Consider the following 27,138-nt stretch of genomic DNA (forward strand, 5'->3'; position numbering starts at 1 on the left):
TGATTCGATGGAAAAGACTTGTCCCAAGGAAACGAACGCCTCCTCACCTCTCGGAGCTGGTGCCTGCCCCGCAGGCAGGATGGCACAAGCCCCCATGCCCCCTGGTTTGTGGAATAACAGAACATTAATATAAGTTAAGATGCATTGTAAAAGCTGCTGAACATAGATACAAAAACCAAAGGAATCTACAGTATCTAAAAGCTAAATTCCTTTTGATTTCAGGGGTACAGGATGACATCATTAGAGCTTCAAAAGAAAATAATGGCAATAAAATAAAAAACAAACAGGGAAAAAGAGAAAAACAGTGTGACAGAACTACCTTCCAAGAAATAATGTCTTTAATCACCTGGAAAGAACTCTAGGAAATAAGATGTACTGAGCAGTAAGAGACCACTGGATCAATATTTGATATGTATTATGGCAGCAAGAAGAGATCACTGTATGCGATTTTCATTTGCATAACCTCACATGCAAGGAGGAGGTCATTCTACGTTTAAGGAGTCTATGTTCCATACCAAACACTTCTGCACAAAAAAAGGATTCAGGCAAAATGCACAAAATTCAAATCAGAGTGTATTTTATAAGACATTTAAAGGTTTAGGTATGTAAAGTTTAGTAAAATACCATCTTCTGTGTCCAGAAATCCATCCGAGATGCATGGCTGAGATGCATGCACTGTAGGAATGACAGCGTCAAATCAGGACTAAATGAGTAACTTAAACTACATGGTGTATTCAATTACTTCTTTCTTCTTCTAAGTAGCTCCAAACAGGCCAGGATTTTCCAGACTTCATAGTTCTAACTGTTAAACATCTTCTTTCAAGTCACTTCTTCAGGGTGGGTGTTTTCTTCTACCACAGATGTGCACATCTGTGTACAGGGACTTCATTCAGCTGCTGTATGCTCTTCCGGGTCACTGCCTTTGTTGTACCTACGTGCTGACTGAGCAGCTCTTCTTGCCCTGCGTCTGGCCTTTGCTCTCTTGCTGCATGGAAATTTAATGTAAATCCTGGCACATGAGTTAGATCACTTTCTGAAAAGGATCCAAATTACTTTGGTGGGACCGTTTCTCCCGTTTCACTGCTATAACATGTAATTAATGAATTCTGTAAAAATCAGTTGAGTTTGTGACTGCTTTTTCTGCAAGCTGAGTGTGGCAGCACTTGCAGTGGCTTCCACTATGATGATGGCAGAAGCTCCATAGCAACAGCGTGTTTGCATTCCTGCTGGAACCACATTGCTCCTCTTCCATCAGGAAAACTGTTCTGGTATGTATAATCACAGTTATTTAGTTTGTGTGCTGAAGAATTTATTCTGATTAAGAGAATAAAAGTTTTAACTACAAGGCTGTGTCTGTTTGTCCACAACTGGCACAGGTTTCACTGTTCCAGCTTTCTTGGAGTTTGAAGTGACAATGTTTCTTTGGTGCTAATGAACGGGAAGGTTTGGCTTCATTCATCTGTAATTTCGCTAATATAAAAACTTGTGCAAAAGCTGACTGGAAGGTTTAAACAGACATTCCCTGAAATAATTATTCACTCCTCTCACAGTATCTCTGATCCTTTTCTTTACACATACTCATTTCAGAAGGGTCTTCACCCACTTAACACCATCCAAGAAAAGCTACTCACAAGGCACACAAAAGCCAACCAAACCAGATTAGGTAAAAAGCGGCCAAATGGCTGGGCACAATTATATGAAACATAACATTTAATACACATATTTAAGGCTAAAACCAGAACACCATGGATATACCATTGCACCCCAATACTGCCACTAGCCAGCTTTCCAAATGAAACCTGGCATTTCACTGATCCCACCTGCAGCAGGGCCTGTTTGAAGGAATGCGAGGGCCTGGGTTCACACCTCAAATCAAAGGCAGAGCACAAATGCATCGTGAGACATCTCATTGCTTTGTAGCCTTGTTTTCATTTTGGTCCCTGTCTCATGTATCCAAACGGCATTTCATTTATAAACAGTTCTAACGGTTTCTGTATGCTAGGAAGAACACAACTCATCCCCCCTCTGACTGGTAGAGAAAAAAGCACGCCAGCTGAGGGCAGGAAATTGTATTCCCATTCCGTGGGAAGCCAGGCTGGGAATTGCATCTAATCTAAAATCTAAAAATCTACCAAATGCAGGGAATGGCTCCGAAGCCTCGCAGTTACCCACGTTATTAAATAATGACAGCTCTAGTGAGTCAACATCATAAACCAGGACAAATGCTCCTCACCAGATAATAATCTCTGGGATCCAAAAGGATTATCTCCATCACTGTGCTAGCAGACTAAGCTGCCTGCCAATCATCTCTAACCTAATACCTACAACTCACAAATTCGGTGGTACTTTACACTTGAGCCTGCTGGCCCAGGAGGAGGAGGAGAGGTTGGAATTCAGGAGTTGCCAGTTTCTAACAAACAAGCAAACTCAAAGTCCAAACCTGTGCAACTCATTAACTGCTCCTGTAATCATTCTGCACAGGTCAAGTGCTGTTGTATCACATTTAAGCGTATGACAAATACATGAATATACACTTGTCCTCTGGGAAAAGTGGGGATAGGAAATGTCACAGACTTACACAGAGAGCCAAATAACACGCAATATTTTTGCATATGCTCAGAAATACAAACACTTTCTATTTACTACATAAACATTTCAAATTCTGACTGCTGCAGTTGGGAACGTCAACTCTGAGCTGGCTGAAACAGAGGCAGCAGCAAATCTGCTTCCTTCATGAGGACATCCACGGAGGTGGCAGACTGGCAGGCTTGACATCCATAGCATTGGGAGGAAAAACCGACAGCAAGGAGGGAAAAGAGAAAGGCTCCACCTACATGACAGTCCCAAAGGAAAACTACACTTGCAGGGAAAAAAAAAAAAAAAAAAAAAGAAAAAGAAAAATCGCTAGGCTGAATTTCACAGTCAAAAAAGATTTCAACTCAATCAAAACCAGAGACTCGGTCCATTACTGCTGTTGCTAAGTTCCAGCTGGAGGCCCTGGTCCACCAGCTAAATCTAGCCCGAACACCAAGTGGGAAGCCATGCCGGCTGAACTCCTCCCTTACTCCCTTCACTACAACCGCTAGCCCTGACCACCCGCATCACTCACTAGCAGGACCTGTGGAGGACCAACTACTCATGACAACCATGGAAAATTCTCCTCACTGCCCATTTTTTTCTCATAATTTTCAGCCCTCTGTGCCTGTGCCAAGCACAGCTCCCGTCACCCGCCCTGCGAGGACGCAACTGTCTGATCACCCATCTAACACCTCGTGCCCAGGCACCGCAGCTGCGCAGTACTGGCTGCAACCCCTGCTTCTGCACAGGCACCCAGACACAGGAATTCACGGTTCTCCAACCCTGCACACACACGTTCCTCCCACCCTTCCCTCCCCAGAAGTTACTTGCCCTTGCAGCGTGGGCAGGGCTCGCAGACCCGTGGCACTAAGCGAGCCCGATTCCTCGGGTATCTGGACATGCAGCCGCCAAAAGGACACTTAAAGACACTTGTGATGTGAGAGATGAGCCCAAGTCCTCGGTTCACAGCTGGGAAGTGGACACAGCCTAACGAGAGGCAACATTTCAGTGAGAGAACAAGGCCAGGACAAACCAGACTCTCAAAACTCGCCTTCGTTCTGACACGGCAGAAACAGCAGGACACTGTGTTAATTGTCATATCTTTATTCATCAACGGAGAGGGGGAAAGGCGGAAGACTAAACACATAAGAAAGGTATGGAGATAAATTAAAGCAGTTGAGGAGCACAGTCTGAGAAGATAACAAAACAGCAGCCTTTTAACAAAAAATATTCACAGGGATCAATAATGAGAAACTGGGGCAGGGTGGGAGGAAACCATGTGAACGCGATAGCAAAGAACAGCCATACCTGCAACTCATAAACCTATTACAATGACATAAAGAAATTTCAATTAAAATTATCCGAGACATTTATCTGTCAAAATAAACTGGAAGTAAAAAGTGAATGAGCAACTTCCAGAGCCTCTCTCCCCCAGCCCATCGGTAACTCAGCCTCTGCACCGGAGCAGCTTCTGTCTGGAGGTGCCACCACACGCTTGTGTTGTGTTGTGCCTGCAGCACTGCTTACAAGAGAGACCCCCACAAAACAGCAGCAATATGTAATATTCAAAATTTAGTCCTTGAATGATGCTTTTTGTTTTCGTCTTGTCAGCTGCTACAATCTTCAGCAAGTGGATACAGCCCGAGTAGACACCATGCAACAAGCTTTCCCAAAAACTCTTTAACCCCGACAGAAGGGCTGTATTTATAGGTTCGTGATCCTTAGGCTTTGGAGGAAAACCTGGCCAGGAAAGCTGCTTTTAGCAGAAATGTCTAAATAACCAAGAAGGGAAATAAGGATCAGCTGCCACCCTGTGGAATGAAAGCACATCTGCATCGGTAGAGCCTTTCGTATAGCGCCCTGGGAAAAAACGGAAGCAAAACAACGGGACCTTTGAGATATGAGAAAATAAAGGGAAGTAGGAGAGCAAGATATCGAAGAGATAATACATGATATGCTTTAGTGCTCTTCGCAAAACAAAATGTAAAAAAGATACCCAGAAAGAGTCTGGGTAACGAAGCAAGCGCAACAAGAGCTTGGGATGCCTTAGGGTTCCTACATTTAACTCGGCGTACTGCAGCAAGCGACCAGACTCTGAACGACTACCAAAGACTAGTGAAAGAATTCAAACAACTCCCTCTCCCCTGCCAAAGTCCCCAGTAACTCAGTCATTTCACACCACCATGCTTCAGAGCATGGGTAAACTGGTGATGGCATCAGTAAGAGGCTTTTGCAGTATGTGTGTGAACTCCAGGCTGCCACCATGCAGCCTAAGCAGCGGGGACGGAGGCTGCAGCAGCCCACCCACTTCTGTTTGGGTTTCTCCATGTTCCCCTTCTGGGGTAACAGCCTTGCAGCACTACAGCGGCTCCACCGATCAGTTACAGTATTCCTGCAGCAAACAGAATGGTCCCAACAGCTGGCTTCTACAAAAAATGGCTTTTCAATGCAGTTTAGATTCTATTTAATTCAAGATATGCATTGCCCCAGACTAGCAAGCAGCAGCAGCAATGCTGCAGTTTCCATTCAGTTGCTAGATTCCCCAACAGGGCCTGGGGAAAAGAGAAAGCTTGGAAAATTCTGTGATTTGGCTTTGGCTAAACTTATATCCAGCACGTTTCCTTATAAAACTGACACCGAGTGCTGCTAGCGGAGAGCCTTTACATTAGCTCCATGCTGGCACAGGGAGGTGGTCACTAAATATGAGGCTTGGCCATGAGAGCCCATTTGTACCTCCCTCAATAATATATTAATTTCTCATAAATGTAACTCTTCAAATCATTACTAAGTGTTTCCTATAATGCAATACATGCTCTTGGGGTCACAGTTACCTCAGGGCAATCCAAAACTTTTAGTTGAAATTTAGCACCTGCCTGAAAGCGCTATGTTGTTTATTTAACCCTGACCATACGATGGAAACATGGGGCAGAAATGTATCAGTTGGTTTGGTTTTTTTTCATACAAAGCCTGACAATAAAGAATCCTCAGCCCTACTCTAAATTCTGTTTCTCTTTCCTGCACTAACCTCTCTGCCATGTCCTGGACCTTTCTTCAGCCTGTAAGTCTCCATCTATGACGTTGCAGATAAAAGATCTCCTCTTTCTCAGCATCAGAGAGCACCTCAGACTGTCTCATTTTGCTCCCGTCAGGCTTCCCATGTATTTTGAGATGCAAGGTCAGACACTCCGTGCTCCTCTCGCTGCTTCCCGCACCGCCCCCTGGCACACCGGCCACCCCTTGGTTTGGCGTTACCAGCAGCCTTGTGAGGGTGCCTCTGCCCCATCACCCACGTCATTAACGAGGGTGCTGAGCAGGACCAGAGCCAGCAGGGAGCCCCGGGGTAGCTGCTGACTGGCTGCCCCCCGGGCTGTCACCCCCCTTACCCCCCTCAACCCGTACCGCATCAGTGTTTCCAGCAAAACCGCACCCAAGACAGCATCCAAACCCCTTGTGCCCACATGATCTCGTACAGTTAAGAAATAAAGTCAGTGCCTTTTCCTGCAACACTTGCACTACTAATTACATTGTTGACAAAGAAAAAAAACCACAAACCAACCTGTCTGTTCTTCAGAATGCTGACTCTCTGTTGCCATGGTCACAAATTACCATAGGAACCATTGGAGACATCTGTATTTTTAGATTAAAATTGCTTCTATTTTCACAGCATATAGATCTAACTGAAAGAAACTACTCATTCTTACTGGAAAATACCACAAAATTCAGAGTATCAATTAGGGCAATACCACTGAACACACAAACACGCAGAAATGGGTTAATTGCAAATGGGATTGGGAACCGCCACTTCCAGAGCTACCTCCTTCGGCTAGGAGGTGGTTGGAGTAGCCACCAAAGGGGTCTGAGGACAGCAGCAAGGGGGTCTGAGGACAGCTGCCCTCACACGGTACTGCCTCAGCAAGCCTGGCTGGGAACTGGCTGGATTGGAAAGGCCGGCAAGCTCCGTCTTAACGGCAGCATCACCTCGTACCTCTCCATCACAGCCCCAGCCGGGGGGCGTGGGTATCCCCCACCCTAAGGCTGGACCTTCGCTCCCACGCACAGCAAATACTGACATTCATCCTCGCTAGCGGAGAAGCCTCTGCTCGCTCTCACGACATACATTACGTTATGCCTATACCCTCTGGTGGACAAAAACCAATTCACAACCCTCCCTTGTGCCTTCAGATCAGCACTGTGCTAACGGGAACTTTGTCAGGAAAATGCTGAATGAAAACCAGGCGTTGCTGCTCAGTCTCTGATTTCTGCACTCAAGGAAGGTCCTTCAGTCATCCTCATCCTGCCAGAGCTGCCTCCATTTCTCTGTTTTCTTGCCGGGTTTTCATTCAGCCAACACTGTCCCACACACAGCTCAGCATGCCTGAGAACTCATGGTAACATGGCAAAATAAAAATGTTCTGTATCTCTGTGATTTTCACAGCATTTGACAAATAGTCTAATAGAGGAGCCAAAGTGAGAGCCCACCAGCTCAGTGCTTTCCCCAAACGGCAGCAGCCCGAATAGACAAGGCTTTATTCAATACTATGTTCGAGGATCCAGATAACTTACCTCCTATTTTATAAAGCCACCAAAAATCTTCCAACTTCCTTTTCCTTAAGTTACTAAGCATTACTTAGGATAAAAACTTAGCTCCCTCGCATGTAACAGTTTTATCTGCTTGCCACGCAGCCCGACTCTCCTCCCTGACCTGCTGCACAGAACACGACCAAACACCCACCCTCGGCAAGTCAGCACAGCAACACACCTCTACAGCTGCCACAAATCCTTTCGTCTCAGACAGTTACATATTCCAGAAGACTTGAACTCTTGCTCCTTTACAGTTCACTCTTCCTTGCCACCTTCCCACAAACATCACTTCCAACACTACCTGACTAGACGGCCGCTGCCCCGAGGCTCCGCAGCAAGCACACCTCAGCCAGAACCCACTGCAAAAGGGGGATGCGTCAAACCGCTACTGGCAACAGATGCTCAGACCCCACCTGGGCTGCCAGCCCCAGCCCCTGCTGCACAAGCCGCTCTATGATTCTAGGTCAATAGGATTAAATAATGGAAAAAGGCTGAATTTCGGCTTTAGAAGACAGTATTTTTCATGCCACAGGCAGCAAAATGGAAGTAGCCCCTTGCTTAGTAAGTGAACACATAAGAAACATAACTGGGTCATGAAAGGATAGGAGCTGAAGAACAGAGCAAGGAACTGTTTGCTTACAAGGGGTTCATGGAAAGGTTTTAGGCAAAGAAGCAGCAAAGACCTAGATTTACCTGCAAAACTGCAGAAAAACCCACCAGTTTGCCACTGTTTCTTTTCACTTTATATCATTTTGGTTCCAGTTCTCATCAGAAACAGAGCATTGGCAATTCTGACACTAAATTCTGGGGTTCCACAGAGAGCTGTGTATGTAAGCGCAGCAAAGCCCAGCATTTGGTGCACCCAAATCCACACGTTTTGTGTGTGGTGGGGTAAATTCCCAGATGAATGCATCCTCTGGAGCTCCCTGCTGGTGGTTTCCCACCGTAACGTATCTACTACAAAGTGATGTGAGGTACTCGATTTTCACCAGGTCTTCCCTGCACATCAGCTGCCTGCTGACGTAACGCTGAAATTTTATTGTTCTGAAGTGATGAAAGGTTCAGGCATCTTAATGCATGTAGCTCAAGCCCAGCTCAGAAAGGTAAGGCGCTGAAAGAAGTGCTGCAAGAGAGAAATCAGGCTCTAATTTGTAGGGTGCGGAGTTCACGTATTGCTTGAGGATCAGAAAGTCAGCAGTATTTCTGGCCAACTCTCTGGCACGCAGCCCATCTTCCACTCTATCGCACAGAACAGGTTCTCGGCTGCTGTGCAGGTCTGTGGTCTCCATTTACTGCCCAAACCAATTGTTCCCACAAGTTACTCCGTCCACCTCTTACGATCTCTTCTGAAGACTTTAGGCTCCTTAACACCACCTATAAATAACATGACCGAGTTATGTTTACAGTGTCCTGTAACAGTGCCAGATTCCAGATGTAAGGTGACCAGGAATCCTTTCTCCTCGGTAGCACTAAGCACAACCCCCCCCCCCCCCCGCCCCTTGCAGTGTATGCATTTCTGCACATTCCAGGTCTGGAACACTAGATTCAGCAGGCTCCAGACCACAAAGAGCACCCAGGAGCTGCTGGGCAACTGCTCTAGGTGCCCTGCTCGAGCAGGGAGGCTGAACGAGATCACCTCCAGAGTGGTCCAGCTCTGAGGACTCGATGATTCTATGAGCTCATACAGCTTCAGCGTTCCCTGCTGGTTTTCCAGGTACCTGACTTTACCGGGCGACTCAGAAAGCAGCACCACAGCACACTCCAGCCAGGCAGCACACTGCAAATTCATAGTGGGTAAAGCAAGAAAAGCTGCAGTACCGAATCACACGGAGATGTGATTCATCATCTCCCCAGCAAGAGGCACAGCAATGTGACAATACACCGTCCCCATCAGAAAGGATAAGAAAATGAGTTTTTTACCCCCTAGATTTCTCCCTTAGGCAGTAAGCCACACTTTCCAGCATTATATGCAAGCCTGGAAGACAGAGAGGAAAACTCAGCTCAATCCCACAGCTGCTCTCAAGCGTACGACAGCACTTCAAGTTAATGTGCAAGCCTCCTTGATACAATGCAACGTGCAGATCCAAGAACCAGCAGAGTATTCCACAGTTATTCCACTTTCCTCCTAAGGCACTATATTTCCTACTGATTAAGATGACAAAAAATACAGAACAATTTCTGGCAAGTGGGGGTTCTGTAGAAATCTTGCTTTTTCAGGGCTGAAATTACTTGGCCGTATACTGTGAGGGAGTCATACTTCCAAGAGGGATGTATAAAAAAAGAAGGCCCAGCACTGCAAAAGGACAGTGAATGGAACACAATGCACTGCAACGGGGGAAGATGCAGCTTCCCTGGAACAAGCTTTGCTTGTTGGTGGTGTTGGTCAGGTGCTGGTCAAGAAGACCAGCATCGCCCTCTCTCATACACCCTCTTCCCATCAAGGAAGTTACTCCAGTCTCAAAGAAATCAGTCCCCCAGCCTTGGAAACGTAAGGCTGGAGAATCAGAAACCTGATAAAGAACAGTAAGAAATTAAGATGTTTAGTTGAAGCTTAAGGTTTAAAACCTGTCAGCAGTCTGCCCTGTATTTTCCTATTTCTTACCCACCACGGAGAATACTGCCAAGCAAGAAAACATTTTTCCCTTTCGTGCAGCAACTGGTTAAGTTTCTCTAGAAGGGAAACCACATTTCACACTTTTCCAACTGCAGAACTCTGACTTGTAGTATTACAAAGCACGGAGGTACATTTCTTTCCAAAAGGCAGTCATGGCTTGACGTTGTATCTCATGGTACAGGTATTTTGGGCTAATTTTTAGGCACACAAAGTCTGACACAAACATACCACCCCCTCCATGCCCCACCTCCAGGTATCATTTTCTCTTACTGAGTTTCCCCTCTGTGCCCAGACATATTAGAGAAGGGTTATAAACACTTACTGAACACAAGGGGTTCTATTGCTAGGTGAAGATTTAACCATTTGCTTAATTGCACAATGAAGCTCACAGATGACACTGAAGAGAAACTACATTCCAGCATTTCCTGCTGAAAACACTGAACAACAGCTGATAAAAGCATTTTATCAAAACAGCACATTCAGCGTTCTCATTAACAAGAGAATTTCTGCGCAAGACCATGTCATCCAATGCAGAACTATATCTAGAAACTCACTAAGAGGTCACATGGGTGGTGGCAGATCTGCAGAGGCTTTGATCAAGCAGAGCACAATCTAGCAGTCACGTTTGTACTGGAAGAAGAAAATCGTGTCCATGCTAAGACACTGTTCTTGCTCTGGGTAAGTTCTGCTGCTTGACATCACCAGCTTCATATCGCACACTAGATAATAGTCCCTGACTCTACCCCAGACTCTCTTACAGCCAGAAGTCATTTAACTCCCCTGTACAACAAAAGCCAGGCTAAGCCTGGCCCGTACTTGCCCACAGGCTACCGATGTCGAGCATCAGTGCTAAATGAAAGACACTTGGCACAGGACCTAGCACAGGAAGACAAAGGTCAATCCAAATGCCGAAACTGAGTCTTCAGAAATTCTTCCTATGCTTCAAAGCAGGAAGTTACTACAAATGAACCGATTCTAGAAAACATTCTGGAAAGTCACTGTGTGAAACCCGAGTGCTCCGAGACTATCACAACGCACGCACAAGGCAAGGGCAAGAAGATCAGCGTAAGGGGACTACCCAGTCCTTGGCTTCCAAATCAAGTCCTTCACAATGATTTACGTAAATAATTTGCTATGGAAATTTTTAGTTTTAAAAAAATATTTCAAGAAATATGGTCATAGAGATATTTGGTATATAGAGAATAATGGTTCTCTCTTGCTCAGTACAGTAAAATCCAGGACAGCAATTCCTCACAACTCCATCTTCCACACAACCAGTAAAGATTTGTATCCCTCTCATAGAAAGAGGAATTTCCTTTGGAAACAGAAAGAACTCCTGCTTCAGGACATGCCTTTGCATGTACTAGTGAGATACGTATTCAATGTTTGCCAACAAACTAAAAAGGACAAAATACTTGGGGCTTTTTGTGAAATTCAGAACTCAAAGCCAAAGCAAGGATTTTCTTCTGGCTTCTGGATAAGGCCTTGCGGATAATTTCAGACGAGTACTTCTGACAAGATGCAAGTTTCTGACATGGTCTGTCAAGACTTCATTTTTAAAAAGCTACAAATGAAGGTAAACCCAGCTTAACTGGTTTCCTAAAATAACTGGTCAATTCATAAAAATCTGCCACCGAGAGAATGCAAATCAAGAAAAAATTCAGTCCTAATCCTCAACTTCACGAACTTTTGAAAGGCTGTTCTTCAGGACAGAAATACTTGTGGAATGCTACTTGCAGAAGTGCTTCTATACACTGTCAGTGGTACAATACTGGGCTCTGTGAAGAATCCACCATAACTTCAGAAATGCGACAGCAAAAGATGTGGGCAAACGCGAATGCCTGCACCTAGCGCTAAGAACGGTCTTCAGCAGGGGCGGAGGAGCCTGGCTCCTTTGATAACTACTGTCAGTAAACATTAAGACCATGAGTATTCATTCAGACACCCATGTAACAGTGCTCCCCCATGACAGGTATCGGCAACAGGAACCCTCATCTCATTAATTCCCACCGACCCTGTTGGCACGTGTACGCGGCGGGGATCTCCCCTTAACGATGTTCAACAGGTTAGAATCTGGTAAGGCTTGGCACGACGGGAATTTTCTCTGCAGCGCTGCAATTTCACTCCCACAATCCATACTCTACATTCAGCGTAGCTCTGTCCCAAGTGTTACAGGTTGGTCAACTCTCAGGACATTGATAAACATGGCACACGGTCAGACAAAATTTGTGCAAGGGCTGCAGCAGGATCAAGCAAGTGGACTAATTAATCACTGTATTGTGCCCTACTCCCCGCTTTTTATCCCCCACCATAAACGGAATCCTGGAATTAGCAAAATTCATACATCAGCTGTTTGTCAGTTCTCATGCCCTGAGAACTGGATCTCCTACAGCTGAGAGACAAGGGCTTCCGAAATTCTCAGGCATGACTGCAGACTATATTGAGCTGGATTTTCCCCAGTCACCTGGCAGAATGAAAGAATTTGTCCATAGGAACAAGCATCAGGATAACATGGAGTTCAACTGCTAAATGGCAAAGCAACAGTCTCCTGGCCAGCTCTGCATGGAACCCGCCTCACGGATGCTCTCACAGGAATCAAGGCGAACAACTGAACCTGAAACAAAATCCAAGCAGCTTCCAAAAGAGCCAAAATCTTACAGGTGCCCAACTTTCCTTCTCAGCAGTTAACTCGTACAGGTACCTGTAGCTACTCCATCACATGTGCATACAACAGCACATTTTCTTAATTAGTCAGTTTTTCAATTCCTCACTTCACCTTCCAGAAAAAATAAAATAAAGAACAATCTCTTCATCTTCCAGTACTAGTAATGGGAATTTAACACACTCCTCACATGAGCTAGTCCTGTGTGCTCAAAAGCACTCGGCATACATCATTTCGGTCACCTTCTCAAAGGGGATGGACATAACGAGTACAGTCCATTGGGGAGGATGAATCATGGTGGGCACCTCTTAACAACACGCAGCTGCAGAAGAATACCCAGAGCAAGAGAAGACATTTTAGGGAGCCACCCACCCCTGTGGAACTCCAGTGTCTAATATTTTTCCAGCTTCTGTGCAATGGATGTCTCTAACCCTAGTCAGTTCTTCCAGCAAAGATTCTCCCCAACTAGGGTTACACAGTGGGAATTCCAAAGCAACAGGCTATGTACAGACATATCAGCATCCCCTCCAACAAACAGATGAAAAGGAGAAAATTCCTGAGGATATGTATCCTCTCCTCCATTTTCTGAATCCCAGCCTCCCCCTTGCCTTGGAATGAGCTCTACAAAGCAGTATATCTGTTATGTACATGAATCTCGGCTCCCTTCCTTTGGGGAGTTTCCCCTCGAAAGCGACAGGCAAATCCCGGGACAGAGACAGGTGCTGGGGAGGGGGAGGTCTCCTTAGGATGACTCGCCAGAAGCAAAAGAGCCTGCAGCTTTCTTCTTAGGGCGGGCTTTCATGCCTCTTACTGGAAGCTGAGAAGAAAGAAAAAGAGGCATCTTAGGTTACTGTAACACGTAAATGTCTAACAGAAAGACACAAGAATGAAGAGCAAAACCAGGGCAGAACAACTCCAAAGCGATGACACCCCTGTCCATGTCGTCTGCTGTTTCCAAAAGGCGATTTCACCATTCCATCTGGCTTTGGTTAGCAAACAAATCACACTGAGCATATCCATCAAATAGCAACCTGGAGAGAACAACATTCTAGAACAGGACAAGCGTGATAATAAAATCAATATATAATATATTATTGAATAATAACAAAATAAAGTAAAATCAGCTGTCTCAACAGAAGATTAGACACAGCAATATTTCCAACTGGTAGCATTCGCATAACACTTCACTACTAAAACCCTTCTGCCTCTTGAGTGCCATTCCAAATGCTGTGCTCTGAAAGACGTGGGAACATCCTGAACTAGTTTGCACGCTTCGCTCCAGTGCCTTTCATTGTAGAGATCAGAAAGAGGAGTGCATATGTGATCTATGATGTGTTCAGCCCTTCTGGGCAGTCTCGGAGATCTCAGTCAAAGACTTCCGGCAATTCCTGCATCTGAACCAAAGATCTAAACAGACTGAGCATAAAACCCAACATGCCTGCAAAGGGCTTTATCAGAATTTCTATATTCACAATAAACACCACAGAACGGGCATTACTGTCTTCTCACAATTTCATTTTAAAAATTCCTCACTAGGAAGCTTGGAATCAGATTTTGTTCCTCTTATTTCCCTGCTGCCATCTAATATGGTAGGGAAGAAAACAGAGGAGGTCAGCTCAGAAATCAGCCTTGGGTATTGAAAACAGATCCAGGCTGATTTTAAATGCATCTTCAGACCTACACGTCCACCCCTGGAGACAGTGAAAAGCCATCTGGGCTTGGAATCAGGGAACTGGCTCTAGATGGCCTCTCTTGAGCTGTGGGGTTGGACCAGGTGACCTCCAGAGGTCCCCTCCAACCTCAGCTCTTCCGCAGTTCTGTAACACACATCTTCATCACACCCAGAGGTGTCCTGTACACGGCAAAATCAAGTTAACGGTACAACTTGAAGTGATGCTCTAAGCAATACTTTCCTCCAATTTAATATTTAGCCTGAAAAGCTCAACAATGTGAGTCAGTCATAGAGCACTCTATCTTAAAAGGAAAATTAAAAATAAAATTAGGAGTCCAAGCTGAATCAAGCAAATAGGACCCCAACTTCACAAAAAGGGAGAAGCATTTTACCATGTATAAATTGAACCACAAGAAATGTTTAAGAGTTTAAGAGTAAGAGCAAAAACCTGGAAAGCAGCACCTCAAAAAGCACATTCTACAAAAGACACCAACAGCTGAAAAGTAATTGTTAAACTAAAATGGCTCTTGGATGCAGCTGCATTTATTTCCATGTATGGTGTTTTTACAGTAAGAATACAGGCAACTCGCCTCCCATCTGAATGTCTGTAAACATCCTGGACCATCACATGGACATATGGAGGGGACAGCTCAATGACGACCAGTCACCCAAACTTTAAGACAAAACCCTGGGGCAAGGGGGAATGGGGAGCAGTGCGGAGGAGGGAATTACATCTTCCCCATATCCAATACGCCGGAGTCCAGGAAGACCTAAGAGGGTACAGAACCGCTGCATTTTAAATGAGGGGAAAGCGGTTGTCCCAGCGCTAAACGTCACGGTAGCATTAAATATTCTTTCCTGTCTGTTACAGTCTGAGGACAGAGCCAACAAAACACGTCAGAAGTGTCCGATGCTGCACCCTTCAACACAAAACCTGAACCAAAGCCAAGCTGGCTCCTGATTTCTGCCAGGGTCTCACAGGCATGACAGAAGTACAAACGCTAGAGGCTGGTACAGCGAGTACGCGGCAAGTCAGCCCACGTAGGGCCCAAGTAGCAGAGTCCAGCCCCGTCTGCACGGACAGCTTCTAAACACACCGTGACTACGAAGCCAGAGCCTTCCACCAAAGCTCGCAAATCAGTGTTTGTGCTGGGAGTAATCTACACACAGCTCACCTCAGCTTTCACCGCCTTCTTAGGAGCTTTGAGGCTCTGGGTGCGTTTAGGAAGCTTGTCTCCTGCATCTTCATCTGACGGGTCTGTCCTGGTCTCCGACGGGGTTCCGTTAGACCTCTGTGCCACACTGCTCTCCTCTCCCGAGGAGTAACAGGAAGCTAAGGAGTATGGGGAAAAGTGTTAGCAAATACTTTTGAAAGATCATGTTTAGTCTAAAACAGACCATCCTGAAGGACCACATGTAAGGGGGACGTCAACAATCCTTAAGAAGGATAATCCATAAAGTACAGAGATGTGTTAGTAGATGGGAGGGGATGAAGGAGGGCAATGCAACTCCTACCAGATAATCTGGAATCTTGCAGCCTTTCTGCGACCCAACGCATGAGAAGCTCAGGGGAGCCTTCCTCCCCTCCTGGCTCCCCACATGAGGCCTCCTACAATGGCCCAGCAGGGTGTTCTGTACCTGAATCCTCAATGGTTTCAAGAAGACTCCCACCAGAGGGGTGCACCTGTGGCTCATGGCTTCGTATATGCACAGCATCTTCATCCCGGATCAGAGTGAGATCCTGCATGCTGAAACTGCGCAGCTTCTCAGACAACACTCCCTGGCCCTAAGAGGACATAAAAACAAGGGTCAGGGGCACCTCGCCTCCACCAGGACCGTCTCACGTGGGACCATTTAGAAGAGGAAAGGTGCCCTATTCCCCACTAGGGTGCTCTGAAAAAAACAGAGAAGGGAAAAAGAAAAGTATGGTCCCAAGATCAACAGGTAAGAGATTAAAGCAAAATCCACTCCACTCTCCCACCACTTTTCTTAAGTCAAAGGGTGGGACTAAGTGCAAGGAAACAGTGGAGAGGTGCCAGCAAGTACCAGCATCCCTACCAGACCCATCGCACCGATGGCTGGCACAAAAAAAATAAATTGCTAGGGAGTTACAGAAGGTGTTGCATTACCTTTGCAGCTGCAGTAACTGCTGCATTGGCAGCAAGGTTTAACCCTCTCTTGCCAACTCGCATCATGGTTTCATAGCTCTTGTCACGAGCCTGAGTAATGTATTCATCAATTTCCTAGGAAGGCAATGTGGAACATGGCATTTAGCTCCTCATTAGCAAACATGATCAAAGTCTCCCCACCATCACCCTAAAAACCCCAAAGCTCACCTGGATGCTTTTTTCCAGGCTGTCATTGACCACATAACTGCAGTTTCTCTGTTACTTACACAGAGCTCTGCAAACGCAACTTTTACTTAAAGCATGCTGTTTCCAAGTTGCAACAACTGAAACAATGCAGTTGCTTATACTGACAATGTGAAAAACCAGCACGGCTACCAAACGTGCTGCTGCTATCATGATTCAAAGAGCTTAACCACTGACAGTGACTACATGGGCTCATGACGCTGGGTTAGCCAAACATGCTATCTAAGCATTAGGCAAACTACTGGCTATGTTACAATCTTCAGTAAGCTGCAGCACGACATCGTGGTCAGAGACAGAACCATTCAACACCCGCTCATGTCAGCAGCAGCAGCAGCACGACTGGCACGTCCCATGGCACGAGCCAGCTCCCGGGCACGTCGCTACCTTCTAACAACGAGCAAGTACCTTCTCCTTATTGGAAAGCGTTGGGTGCACAAACTTCCTGTAGAGGACACTGGAGCCCTTGGTGTAAGGGGAGAGCAGCCAAATCACAAATGCGATTTTCAGCTCGAAATAAAAGGGAAACCTGAGAGAAAGAGGGAAGAAAAAAAAAAAAAAGAGAGAGGGAGAGGGAAGAGAAAGACGGAGAACTGGAATCAAGATCAGCACAGAGACAGATGGAGATAACTGGTAGGGAGCAGCACAGGCAGAAAGAGCAAAGGCAAGACAAAGGCTCAGAAACAAAAGAATCTATATATCAGGTCAGAACAGCAAAACCCTCTTTGGAATCCTAGGACATACCTTCTTTGAGTCTCATTTAGTCTTTCATCCATAGCCATGAAAACTCCATAAACAGGGCATCTCTCAGCCCTGCAAACACACCAAATTACAATCTGATAGCTACTCTCGTCGTTCTGAAGTTTGTTTAGAGTATCCACTGGATGTTAATATGACATTAGTTTCCCCTCTCATTTTCAAAAGTTTTCAACTACATATCTCAGCAAATCTCAAGCTCCTGCTAGGGCGGATGGCTGTTTCCGACACCTCCTGCAGGTACACTCCCCGGATACAACACAGAAGGAGCATCAGTGTAAATGCAAGAGAGGAGGCAGCATGTAAGTCCTTCATCTCTAGCCCTAACCCAGTCAAGACTCTGGGAAGCAGCAGCAGAGATTGCAACAGCCCAGTGCAAACCTCCTGCTGCCTCTATTAGCAGCAGGAGACTCCTGTTTTCTGTGGTCCATGAAGTGGGTGAACAAGCCAAAGCTCTTGTACTTTTGACACCTTTGTCTGCTTTTCAAACTTTATGCAGGAAGAGGCAACACTGCCGAGCACTTTTGTAAGGCATGTGTAGCCGTTTCGTATTTCTTTAAAAGATGCCACTCTCAGCTAGTATTCTTTCAGAGGTGTATGCAAAGCTCAAACAGTAAAGCAACGAAGAAGCTGAAGATACCCTGTTCCAAAGGTTTGGCTGAACACATGTGATGGTGACTTGTCATTTTTGGAGGCCTCCACACTGCCAAGCATGACACACAGCACTGAAAGGATTAAGAATCTGCTTCCCCCGGCTCCATGCCACCCCAGTCCCGCTAGCAAAAGAGAATTTCCTCAAGCAAAAACCACTCAGAGCACAGATACCTGATCTGCTCCTCCACACAACAGGCTGGCAAAGCAAAACAGGTCCCTTCCTTCCACCAGCCTTTTCTTTTTTTTTTTTTTTTTTTTTTTAAGTGTCTTTTAGGCCATTTCTCAAACTTTACCAGTTCACATTAACAGCTTCTCAAAAAAATTTTATCTCATGACGATCCTTTTACAGATACTGTGTATTTATCTTAACAGTTTGCAAGTATACGAGATGAAACAGTTAAGACAGCAGCTACTACCCACAACATCTACAGATCTGCAGACCTTTCATAGGGACTGAACACTCATAAAGGAGAGTTTATTTTTAGCATCCTGACACTACTCCCCTCTCTTTAAAAAACAAGAAAACCAACCAACCAACCAAAAAAAAATGTCGCCAAGGAACTCACCAAGAAAGAACAATGTCCGTGAGCGTTTCTGCCGTGGTGAAAAAGGCAAACACAATCCAGTACATCATCCACTTCACCTGCAAAAGAGCAGTCACTCAATGGACATCCACCAGAACCAGGAAGAGAGTGAAATTCCTTCTCAGTAAAAATGACTCATCATCTCCACACATTAAGATGAATCCAACAACAAGAAGGCATATAGAATCAATTGCTAATGAAGAGGGTCACATACCAGACGGTACATTATAGTTTGGGAAAACATGCAGGATTATGTGCTCCAAATAGACATATGCATACAGAGGCACGCGTGAACGCACGCCCTGTAGCAACATCGTGACACAACAGCGCTGAGGGCCCAAATAAGCTATGTGAAGAGTAAGCAGTTCACTTGAAGTTACAGTCTTTCATATATCCTGATTACTGTAATAAATATATATACACACACATATGCAAAAGTTTAGTTTCAACTGTAGCCCTATATTTTCTTGATTTAAAGATTTTTCTTGGGGGGGGTGGAAAAAAAAAAAACCCCAACACCAAAACCACAAATCAACAGATATGGTATTTTCTCTAACTCATTAATAAGCATTCTTTGCCTTAATCATTACTACCAGAAATTACATGAGCATTTCTCTTCTTTTTAAATAGTGACTAAGGATGAGAGGTCAGAAAGCAAAGAACATGCCACATGAACCTGATCTCCTTGTTTACGGTCCCGAGTAGAATTTACAAAGTGCACTTTGTGCTACTACAGTGCGTCTGTATCCTGACCGTCTATCTCCCTCCTTCCTCACCCCTCTCTGCAGCAGTAGGTATTTCTGTCAAAGCAAACAAAATAATCCCACCACCACCACACACACACTGCTGTTGTAGTAACAAGCCTCTCAGCTACAGGCCAATTATTTCTGAAAAGGAATCAGTTGAAATATAAAACCTGCTACCCAAAAACTTCCAAATTCCAAAGAGCCAATATCGTATAAGGGAAACTGCCAGTTTTCTATGCTGTTAAGAAGTAATAATAAATGTAACTGGAAGATAAGTGGAAAGAAGTGGTCTTCGCTCAGAGCTTTTTTTAGCCTTTACTAAAAGCAACTTAAAACTCCTAGTATCATCAAGAATGGGAAAGGAAAACTAAACTGAATCAAATAAATTCCACAAATTAAATCCACACGTTAATTCGTACATTAAAATTACACGAACAGAGTAGTGATAGTCTCTGTTACAGCAAATGAAGCTCTAAAAGCAGGTACTTCCCCACACTTGCACACATTGGAAAATTTGCCGATCTGTTCTTGAAAGACCCTCCAAAACTTTCTAAACAATAAAATTATGCTTCCTCCACCCCTGCTCACACAGTGGATGGTTTTGAAAATAGTGGTTAGCAGCCCAAATTATTTCCACTTTACTGTGCAATTTTTTTCACAACAGAAAGTAGCAAAACTTGTATTTTATGGTACACTCCTGCCTTTTTTTTTTTTTTTCTCTCTTTCCTTGTATCACCTGTTTGGACAGGACCAGGACCAGGTGTCATTCACTCGGCTTCTAAAGCAACTCTACGCAATGCACAGTGAACTCTTCAATGCAGCCCTTGTTTTATCAATATTCACACACGTTTTCATACAACGGGGGCAAACAGGGACCCCAGTGGGCAAGAGATTTCAGAGAAGCTACATACCAGTAAATCTTGCTTCATTATTAGGTAAAATTAAAGCAATATTAATAAAAGCAATTAGCAGAAACGTAGCTATCTATATCACATAATGACGTATATGTTTTTTGCAGACATAAATTAAATCTCACAAACGTAACAGAATTCTTATGTGGTTTCCACAGGCTCTTGCTCCAGCACCTCCCTTACAGACAGGGTTCAGGGGGCTCCTACAGAGTTTCCAGCTGGCCTAAATAAACACTCAAAGAAACTGTCAAGGATAAAAAGAGACTCTTGAGGACTAACAATTGCTTAAAAGAGAGGAAACAAAGGATAAAAATAAATGCCCGTTTCTCACAATACGGAAAGTTACCAGTGGAATCCCACAGGCTTCAGTGCTGAGATCCGTGCTGCTCATCTTCATGAAAGATCTGGAAAAGGCTCTGAATAATAAGATGACAAAATGTGCAGAAGGTACTTTTCTATCCAGGGGATTAGGCATGAGTTGATTAAAGAATTCAGAAAGTGATCTGTGCTGACTGTTCTCCAGCTGACCGTCTCATACATGGCTCAGCATGCCTGCACTTAGACGTGAATTCGCTGTCACATTAAATACAAAGCAACAAACTTACAATGTCTGCTGCTTCTTAGTGAAAACTACCGCGGTTACAGAAATTTGCTCATGCCACTCAGGAGGGGTCACTGCAGACAGCCTGATGAAGCCATAAACTCGGTGCTCAGTAAAGTTTTTCATTCTGCTAACAGAATGCTCAGGGGTATTAGAAGAAGAACTGAGAAGAACAGAAAACATTGCTTTGTAACTATTTAAATAAACTGCGTGCTCACGTCTTTGATACGGAACACGTCTCTTGCTCTCCATCTTCTCCTGCCACCCTTCACCCTACGCTCTACAGCCAAAGACAAAAAGAAATCTAGCTCTTAAATAAACTAGAAGGACCCACCTTCTAGCTCTAGAAGTCCCTGAAGTGCAGATGATCAGAAACTAGAAGAGCAGAAAGCAGAGGGGAAGAATCACTATTTTTTTTTTATTATTATGTTTGTAACTACAGATTTTCCTTATGATGTTTGTAATCCACAGATTACAAACACCTTCAAAAACAGGGTCAACCAAGCCGTATTTTTTTCAATCCATTAAAAAGGAGTCAGGTCTTTGCTGCTCAAGCTGATGACCACCAATTTCAGCCAACTGCACGTAGATAGTCTCCCCAACTTGCACCAAAACCCTAAATAAAGTCAGTAAAAGCAAAAGCACAGCTGAAACGTCGATTGGACCAAAGCTGAAGGTGACACATAAAAAGAAAGAAATTACTTTAAAACAGTCTGACCTACTAGAAGCAGTTCATCACAGCTGCTTGAGGACTTGTCAGAAATTTATACCATGGTGGGGGAGAAGAGTAAGTTTTCACTGTACCCTGATGCCACAGACGGACTGCCTGTGGTAGCTTCGTCTGTGTCAACTCAACCTCCAACACACCAACAGATGCCCCTGTAAGACCCCTCTCCCACGCTGCTGTTAGCTCTTCAGCACTGTGAGCCAGTAGCTGTGCACAGACACCGCCAGCTCTCAAAACGTGCAGCACAGCATTCCGGTTTTCCACTGCCTTTTCCCAGGAAGAGCAGTTTGAGCAGACATTGGCACCCTTTCCTGTGTTGAACAACACTGGGCTCTCTCTGTCTTTCCACTTGGTTGGCTGAGAAGGAAGAAGCGCTCCAAGGATGAAGGAGTTAGGCAGACGGCAGTCCAACACCTGAATGCCTATTTCTGATGTAGCTCTCTCAAGGAGAAAATTTATATAACATCAGTTTCAGCAGTTCAAATAAATTCTCTTAAACTAACTCCAGTATTTTCACTGACACTAGAAACAAGAGGAAAGTTTCTGCTGCAATAATCTGGAATGATCTACTTCAAGAAAACTGTATCAATGAAGCATTAAACAAAACCCCAAAATGCATGCCACACTTCTCCACATCATCCCTAGTGGGGCTTACAACCAGGTCATTAGTAGTGATGTTATCATTAAGATAACTTTATAGTACTCAAGTAACATGTCTCATTTCTTTAGGAAAGCCTTACAGCAGTGTAGCTAACATCTACCAAAAGAAAATCCGATCAATACAATGTTTACATTCTACAAGGAAACACACCGTTTAATACCTCAACAGCTAACCTACCCACAGAAAAAAAAGCAAGTTTTTACTGTGAAGAATGCCTACAGGCTCAAAGGCTCTGTATTTACCGGGTCTTTATAGGCTGTTTTAAAAAACAAGGGTGGTGTGGGTTTTCCCCTGCTCCCCTCAAGTTCTCAGCAAAACAATTTAAAGCTCCGAAACCTGAGCCTGTCTTAAAGTTAACACAGATTCTGTAACTGGAACACAATCCTTCTGTGACAGAGACTTATGAGCCAGAATAAAACTCTGGGTAAAAAAATATGCATTTCACGCAACAAATGAAGGTCACAGACAACTGGAAGGAAGAGGAGAGGAAGACCAGAGAAGGCAATAGTGATACAATACATCTTCATACAGAACTTCAAAGGTAACTATGAAATCACAGGATCGTGCGATTATTCCAACAGTTTCTTTTCAGTTTCTCATGTTATTACTAATACACTTTGAATTTTAGTAAGGCTCACTGTAGTTTTGACTAAATCTCCAACACTCGCTCCGAACACCCGTACCAGTTATCCATGCCGCCTGAACATTTGCATTTTGACTTCTCTGCTGAGACCACTATCAAAAACCCCAAAGCCAACACCCCACCCCACCCCACCCAGCTCGATGCTGTGGTCTGTGACACTGTGCGCTGCGAGTGAGACCCTCACCCCGGCTGGGCACCTCCTTCCAAACCCAGCAGGTGGAATTTTAAGCCAACACATAGGGAAGGTCAGGGCAATTCCAGAGAACTAAAGCAGCACGGGACAAAAAGGCCTATATCCTGCAATATTTATTGTTGACGCGTCATTCTGTAGGGAGGAGTGGAGCCAGTGGGGCGAGGAGCCTCAGGCTGCGTCACAACGCAATATTGATAACTAGCATCCTACTCACCGGTGTTACTATAACCATCAGGTTACTCCTTGCTGTAGGTAGACAAAAACTCATCTGACCCCTGAGACAAGCGGCTCACCTGGCCGGCCAGCCAGGGACACCCCTTGCGAGGCGATGGCAGGCTGCATGGCTGCATTGCTGCAAGGCCAGCCGGCTGGGGACACCCCTTGCGGGGCACGGCAGGCTGCGTGGCGCCTGGGGCTGTGGGCACAGCAACTGGCACAGGCAGGAGGGCAGGGGCAGCACCCCGACGGCACCCACACGCACCCTGCACGGTTACTCAGCCCTTTGTGAGAAAACAGCAGTGATGCTGAAAAAACTACAAAATACAGCCCCGAACACCGAGTACGGATAAAGTTAAGCGGAAAGAACTTGTCCTGCACTTTCAGATGCTTCCAGACGGCAGCGTCTCCCCCGCTCCCCCCCCGCCCCATCCAGCATCTCCCGGTAAAAGGCAGCCACGTCTGCGGGATGCGACCCCCGCGTCGGTGGGTGCCCCCGGCGCCTGCGAGGGGGGCCGGGCCGCGGCGAACCCCTACTCACATATTCCTTCACGTTCTTCGTCTTCACGGCCTTGTAGGAGGAGTAGGCGGGGTAGAGGGTGCCGAAGATGAGCCTGCGGGGGACAGACGGCTCAGCGCCCGCATAGCCGGGGGCTCCGCGCCGCCCCCGGCACCGCCCTGCGGCCGCCTGCGCCGGTACCGGCCGCCACCACCCCCCCGCCCCGGTCCCAGCGGGGCAGAACCGGCAGCACCGCCGCAGCCCCGGCCCCCCCCGGGCCGCCCCCGCGCCCCTTCGGCCCCCGCCCCGCACTCACACCACGAGGCGGGAGATGATCCAGGAGACCATGGCGGCGGCTCCGGGCGGCGGCGGCTCCGGGCTCGGCGGCGGGAGGCGGCTCCTACCGGGCAGGTTCCTGCAGCAGGCGCGGCCCCGCCCCGGGGGCCCGGGGGGAGGAGCCGGCGCGGCAGAGCGGGGGGGCCGCGGCCAGACCCCGGCATCCCGCCCCGCTGCGCAGCCGGCACGGGGGAGGGGGCGGCGGGGGGTCCCGGGCTGGCCCGGCGGAGGGGAGGGGGCGCCCGGCCGGCCCGGGGCAGGGAAGGGGAGGGGGCGCCCGGCCCAGGGCTGGGGGAGGGGACGGAAGGGGCTCCCGGGCCAGCCCAGCCCGGGGGAGGGAGGGGGCTGCCGGGCCGAGGGGGCGGAGGGAAGGGAAGATGGCAGGCGGGCCCGGCGCACGGCGGGGAGCTGCAGAGGCGGCGCCGGCCCGGCCCCGGGTGCGGGCAGACGGGGAGCCCCGGGCACCGGAGCCATCTTCCCCAGCGCCGCCCGCCCCGGCCGCTCGGTGGGGCCGGGGGCCAAGGGCTCTGGCCCTGCGGGGCTCCCGGGCTCGCCCCCGACCCCGAAACCGCGGGGCTGGCGGGGCCGGGGGTGCGGGGCCGGTGCCCCCTCCCTGCAGCCCCGGCCGAGCGGAGCGCCCCCCGGGCAGCGCCGGGGTTAGCGGGGGAGGGGCGGCTCCTGCCGCCCCCCGGCCCGGACAGACACGGCAGGTGAGGGATGAGTAGGCCCAGATCTCTGGATCGCACCCAAATGGCCATTACATAAACCACTACTTAATTAAAAAAAAAAAATTGTTAGAAAACTATTTTTCTATAAAAAACCCTAACACCCGCCCCAGCCGACCATCACACCCCAACCCCAAGCCGCACAATCCCGCAGGAAGGCAGCGCCTCGTTAATGGCCAAACGGCCTCTATGGGAACGCGGGAGACCAAGGGGTCAGAGCAGAAACAAAGAGCTGCCGGGGAGGAATTCCCTCATGGATGCGTGAACTTCGGTATAATGAGCAATGAAAAGTACAGAACATTTGTGTTTTCAGCTCTTACATGTAATGGAAATTTGCTAATGTCTCTACAGACGGTGACAAAGAACATTTTGTCACAGTCTGCTTTTGGGTATGAATGGCCACCAAATGATTGCATAAGGGGCTGCACAATTTACACCGTGGATGGCACAACCGACCTACAAATGGGGTAAGAGGAAACTGCTCTGACTGCTCTACCCCGCCAGGTAATGCCAACGTGTGTGACCTTTGCCAACACAGCGCTGTTTCCCACCGCAGTCCCCTGCCCGTTTCCCACCACGGCAGCAGCTCCAGGACGTGAACCAGGTGTTGGGGCTCAGGTGAGCGAACGGTGCAAATGAAGAGGGACAATTCAGAGACCGGCCAAGTCCAACATAGGAAGAGCATGGGAGGGCTAAATAACTGCAGCACAGGTAAGTGGCACCTAAATAAAATGTGTTGCATTGTTTCAGTGTTTCAGACTATTTATTATATCAAGGAGCAGCGGAACGGAAGGTTTACAGTGCATTAGAAATAAGTGGTGGCAGGAACTACAGAACATGGACATCAGCATTAGTAGAGCAGGGGTCTTGTGAATGTGTCAAGTGGCAGCTCACTGTTAAGCAGCGCACCGAGCTTTAGAGCAACTTCAGGAAAGGCATTTAAAGCTAGCAATTTACAGTTAGAAGTAAGTAGCTCAATTTCTTCCCACATTTTAAAGAAGAACAAGAAATTAATTCATTAACTTACCTTCCCACAAGGAGAAACTACTGGTACCCAAGGGCTATTTTTGGAACGGAAGCCAGCTGCAGGTCAAATTAAAGTAGAATGATTTATTAGTAATATTGTATACTGCTGTGTAATTAGGATCTCAAGACCTACCCAGGAATGCAATTCATCGATTGTTTTCAAATTAAGGCTGTATACCTTTCTAGCAGATAAGCTACTGCTGAAATAACTTGTGACAAATTTGTGTTCTACAAATGGTTAAAATAGGTGCCCAAATATCTACCCATCTATTACAGCCTGAATGACCGAAGGCAGGGGAGTCAGACTCGCTGTTCCTGAAGCGGAGCAGCTTAAGCAAAGCCACATTTAGAACAATGCCAGGTCAGACCCAAAGCTGCTGTAATGAAGAGGAGCAGCAATTGGCCAGGGCTCAAGAACACAAGAATGCCTCAGGAAAAGTTCAGCAGAGTAAGTGAGGGTCTCAGGAAGCAAGGTGAGGTGGAAGAAGACAACGGGAGCCCTCTCTCTGAAGCTTAAAGGTGCAGATTGTCATCGAAGAGTATCAAGCACCAAAAGGAATAAGGAAAATACTTAAGTGTGAGCTGACGGTATAAACTGACACCGTGGGAGGTAAGTGCCTAGAATTATTCTGGGAACATATCCCTTCTTCACCTGTTCTGCTTGTGATGGAAAGCTGTTTAGTTAGAAGAGACCTTCCTAGGGGGAAGCAGCTGCATTTTCTTGTATCTAGCTCTTGAAACTCACTTTAACATTTTTGTATTAGCCTAGATAGAGGCAGAGAGAAAAAAAAAAAAAAGTTCTTGTAAAGGAGGGGGATGAGGGAGATGGGAGAAAACAAGAAGAGTTCTGCCTGGTTATTTTTCAAACGCCTGGTGGGAGCATGCAGCTCTTTTCCAAAGGCTGAGAACAGGGATCTTGAAGACAGTGCCAGTTAAGAGGAAAGGAAGCTGTGGGCTGATTTTAGATTCCAGGATGCACTAGGAGAGAGTGACCACAAGCAGGTCTATGCATCCCAGACAGACAGGGGCTAAGTTCGGGAGAACACTGAGGCTGACAATCAGAAAATTACTTACCAGTAACCCGAGCCTGTAAGATGCATTGTCCGCAGGTGCTTCCATGCTATGCATGCTTTGCTCACACCTGGTGTAGTTTCTCACACTCCTCCTCCACCAAAGCAATACTTACAAGATATGCTTGATGCAGTCAGCCTACACCTCTTTAACTGTGTAAATTCAGAGAACCATCGAAGGGCTATCAAAAGCAAAGGAGGGAAGTCACACGTACATAGCAGCAAAAATTTTAAAGAATATCCGTGCCTGGAAACTTTCATCTTACTTGTATTGTAAGTAAGTTCAAGTTACTGCTTGACACATAACTCCTCTAC

General features: G+C 46.5%; 1 protein-coding gene across 8 annotated transcripts; it reads right to left on the minus strand.

Moving 5' to 3' along the window:
• Positions 1 to 560: 560 nt before the first annotated feature.
• REEP2 (receptor accessory protein 2) lies at positions 561 to 26,038 on the minus strand (the record flags this gene model as incomplete). 8 transcript variants are annotated; one of them, XM_080397819.1, is made up of 10 exons in its annotated part: positions 561 to 13,251; positions 15,282 to 15,439; positions 15,745 to 15,892; positions 16,236 to 16,349; positions 16,884 to 17,004; positions 17,220 to 17,288; positions 18,452 to 18,528; positions 23,709 to 23,781; positions 23,983 to 24,066; positions 25,755 to 26,038. In XM_080397819.1, 9 exons carry the CDS (start codon positions 24,012 to 24,014, stop codon positions 13,177 to 13,179), a joined length of 867 nt encoding a protein of 288 aa, XP_080253945.1. In that variant the 3' UTR covers positions 561 to 13,176. The 8 variants fall into 8 exon arrangements, 4 of the variants coding, with proteins under 4 accessions (XP_080253945.1, XP_080253943.1, XP_080253944.1 ...); XM_080397817.1 differs by lacking the exon at positions 25,755 to 26,038 and having other exon boundaries at positions 23,983 to 24,476; XM_080397818.1 differs by lacking the exons at positions 17,220 to 17,288; positions 25,755 to 26,038 and having other exon boundaries at positions 23,983 to 24,476.
• Positions 26,039 to 27,138: the final 1,100 nt, after the last annotated feature.

The sequence above is a fragment of the Falco punctatus genome (assembly GCF_963210335.1).
Source record: "Falco punctatus genome assembly, chromosome: 8".
Lineage (NCBI taxonomy): Eukaryota > Metazoa > Chordata > Aves > Falconiformes > Falconidae > Falco > Falco punctatus.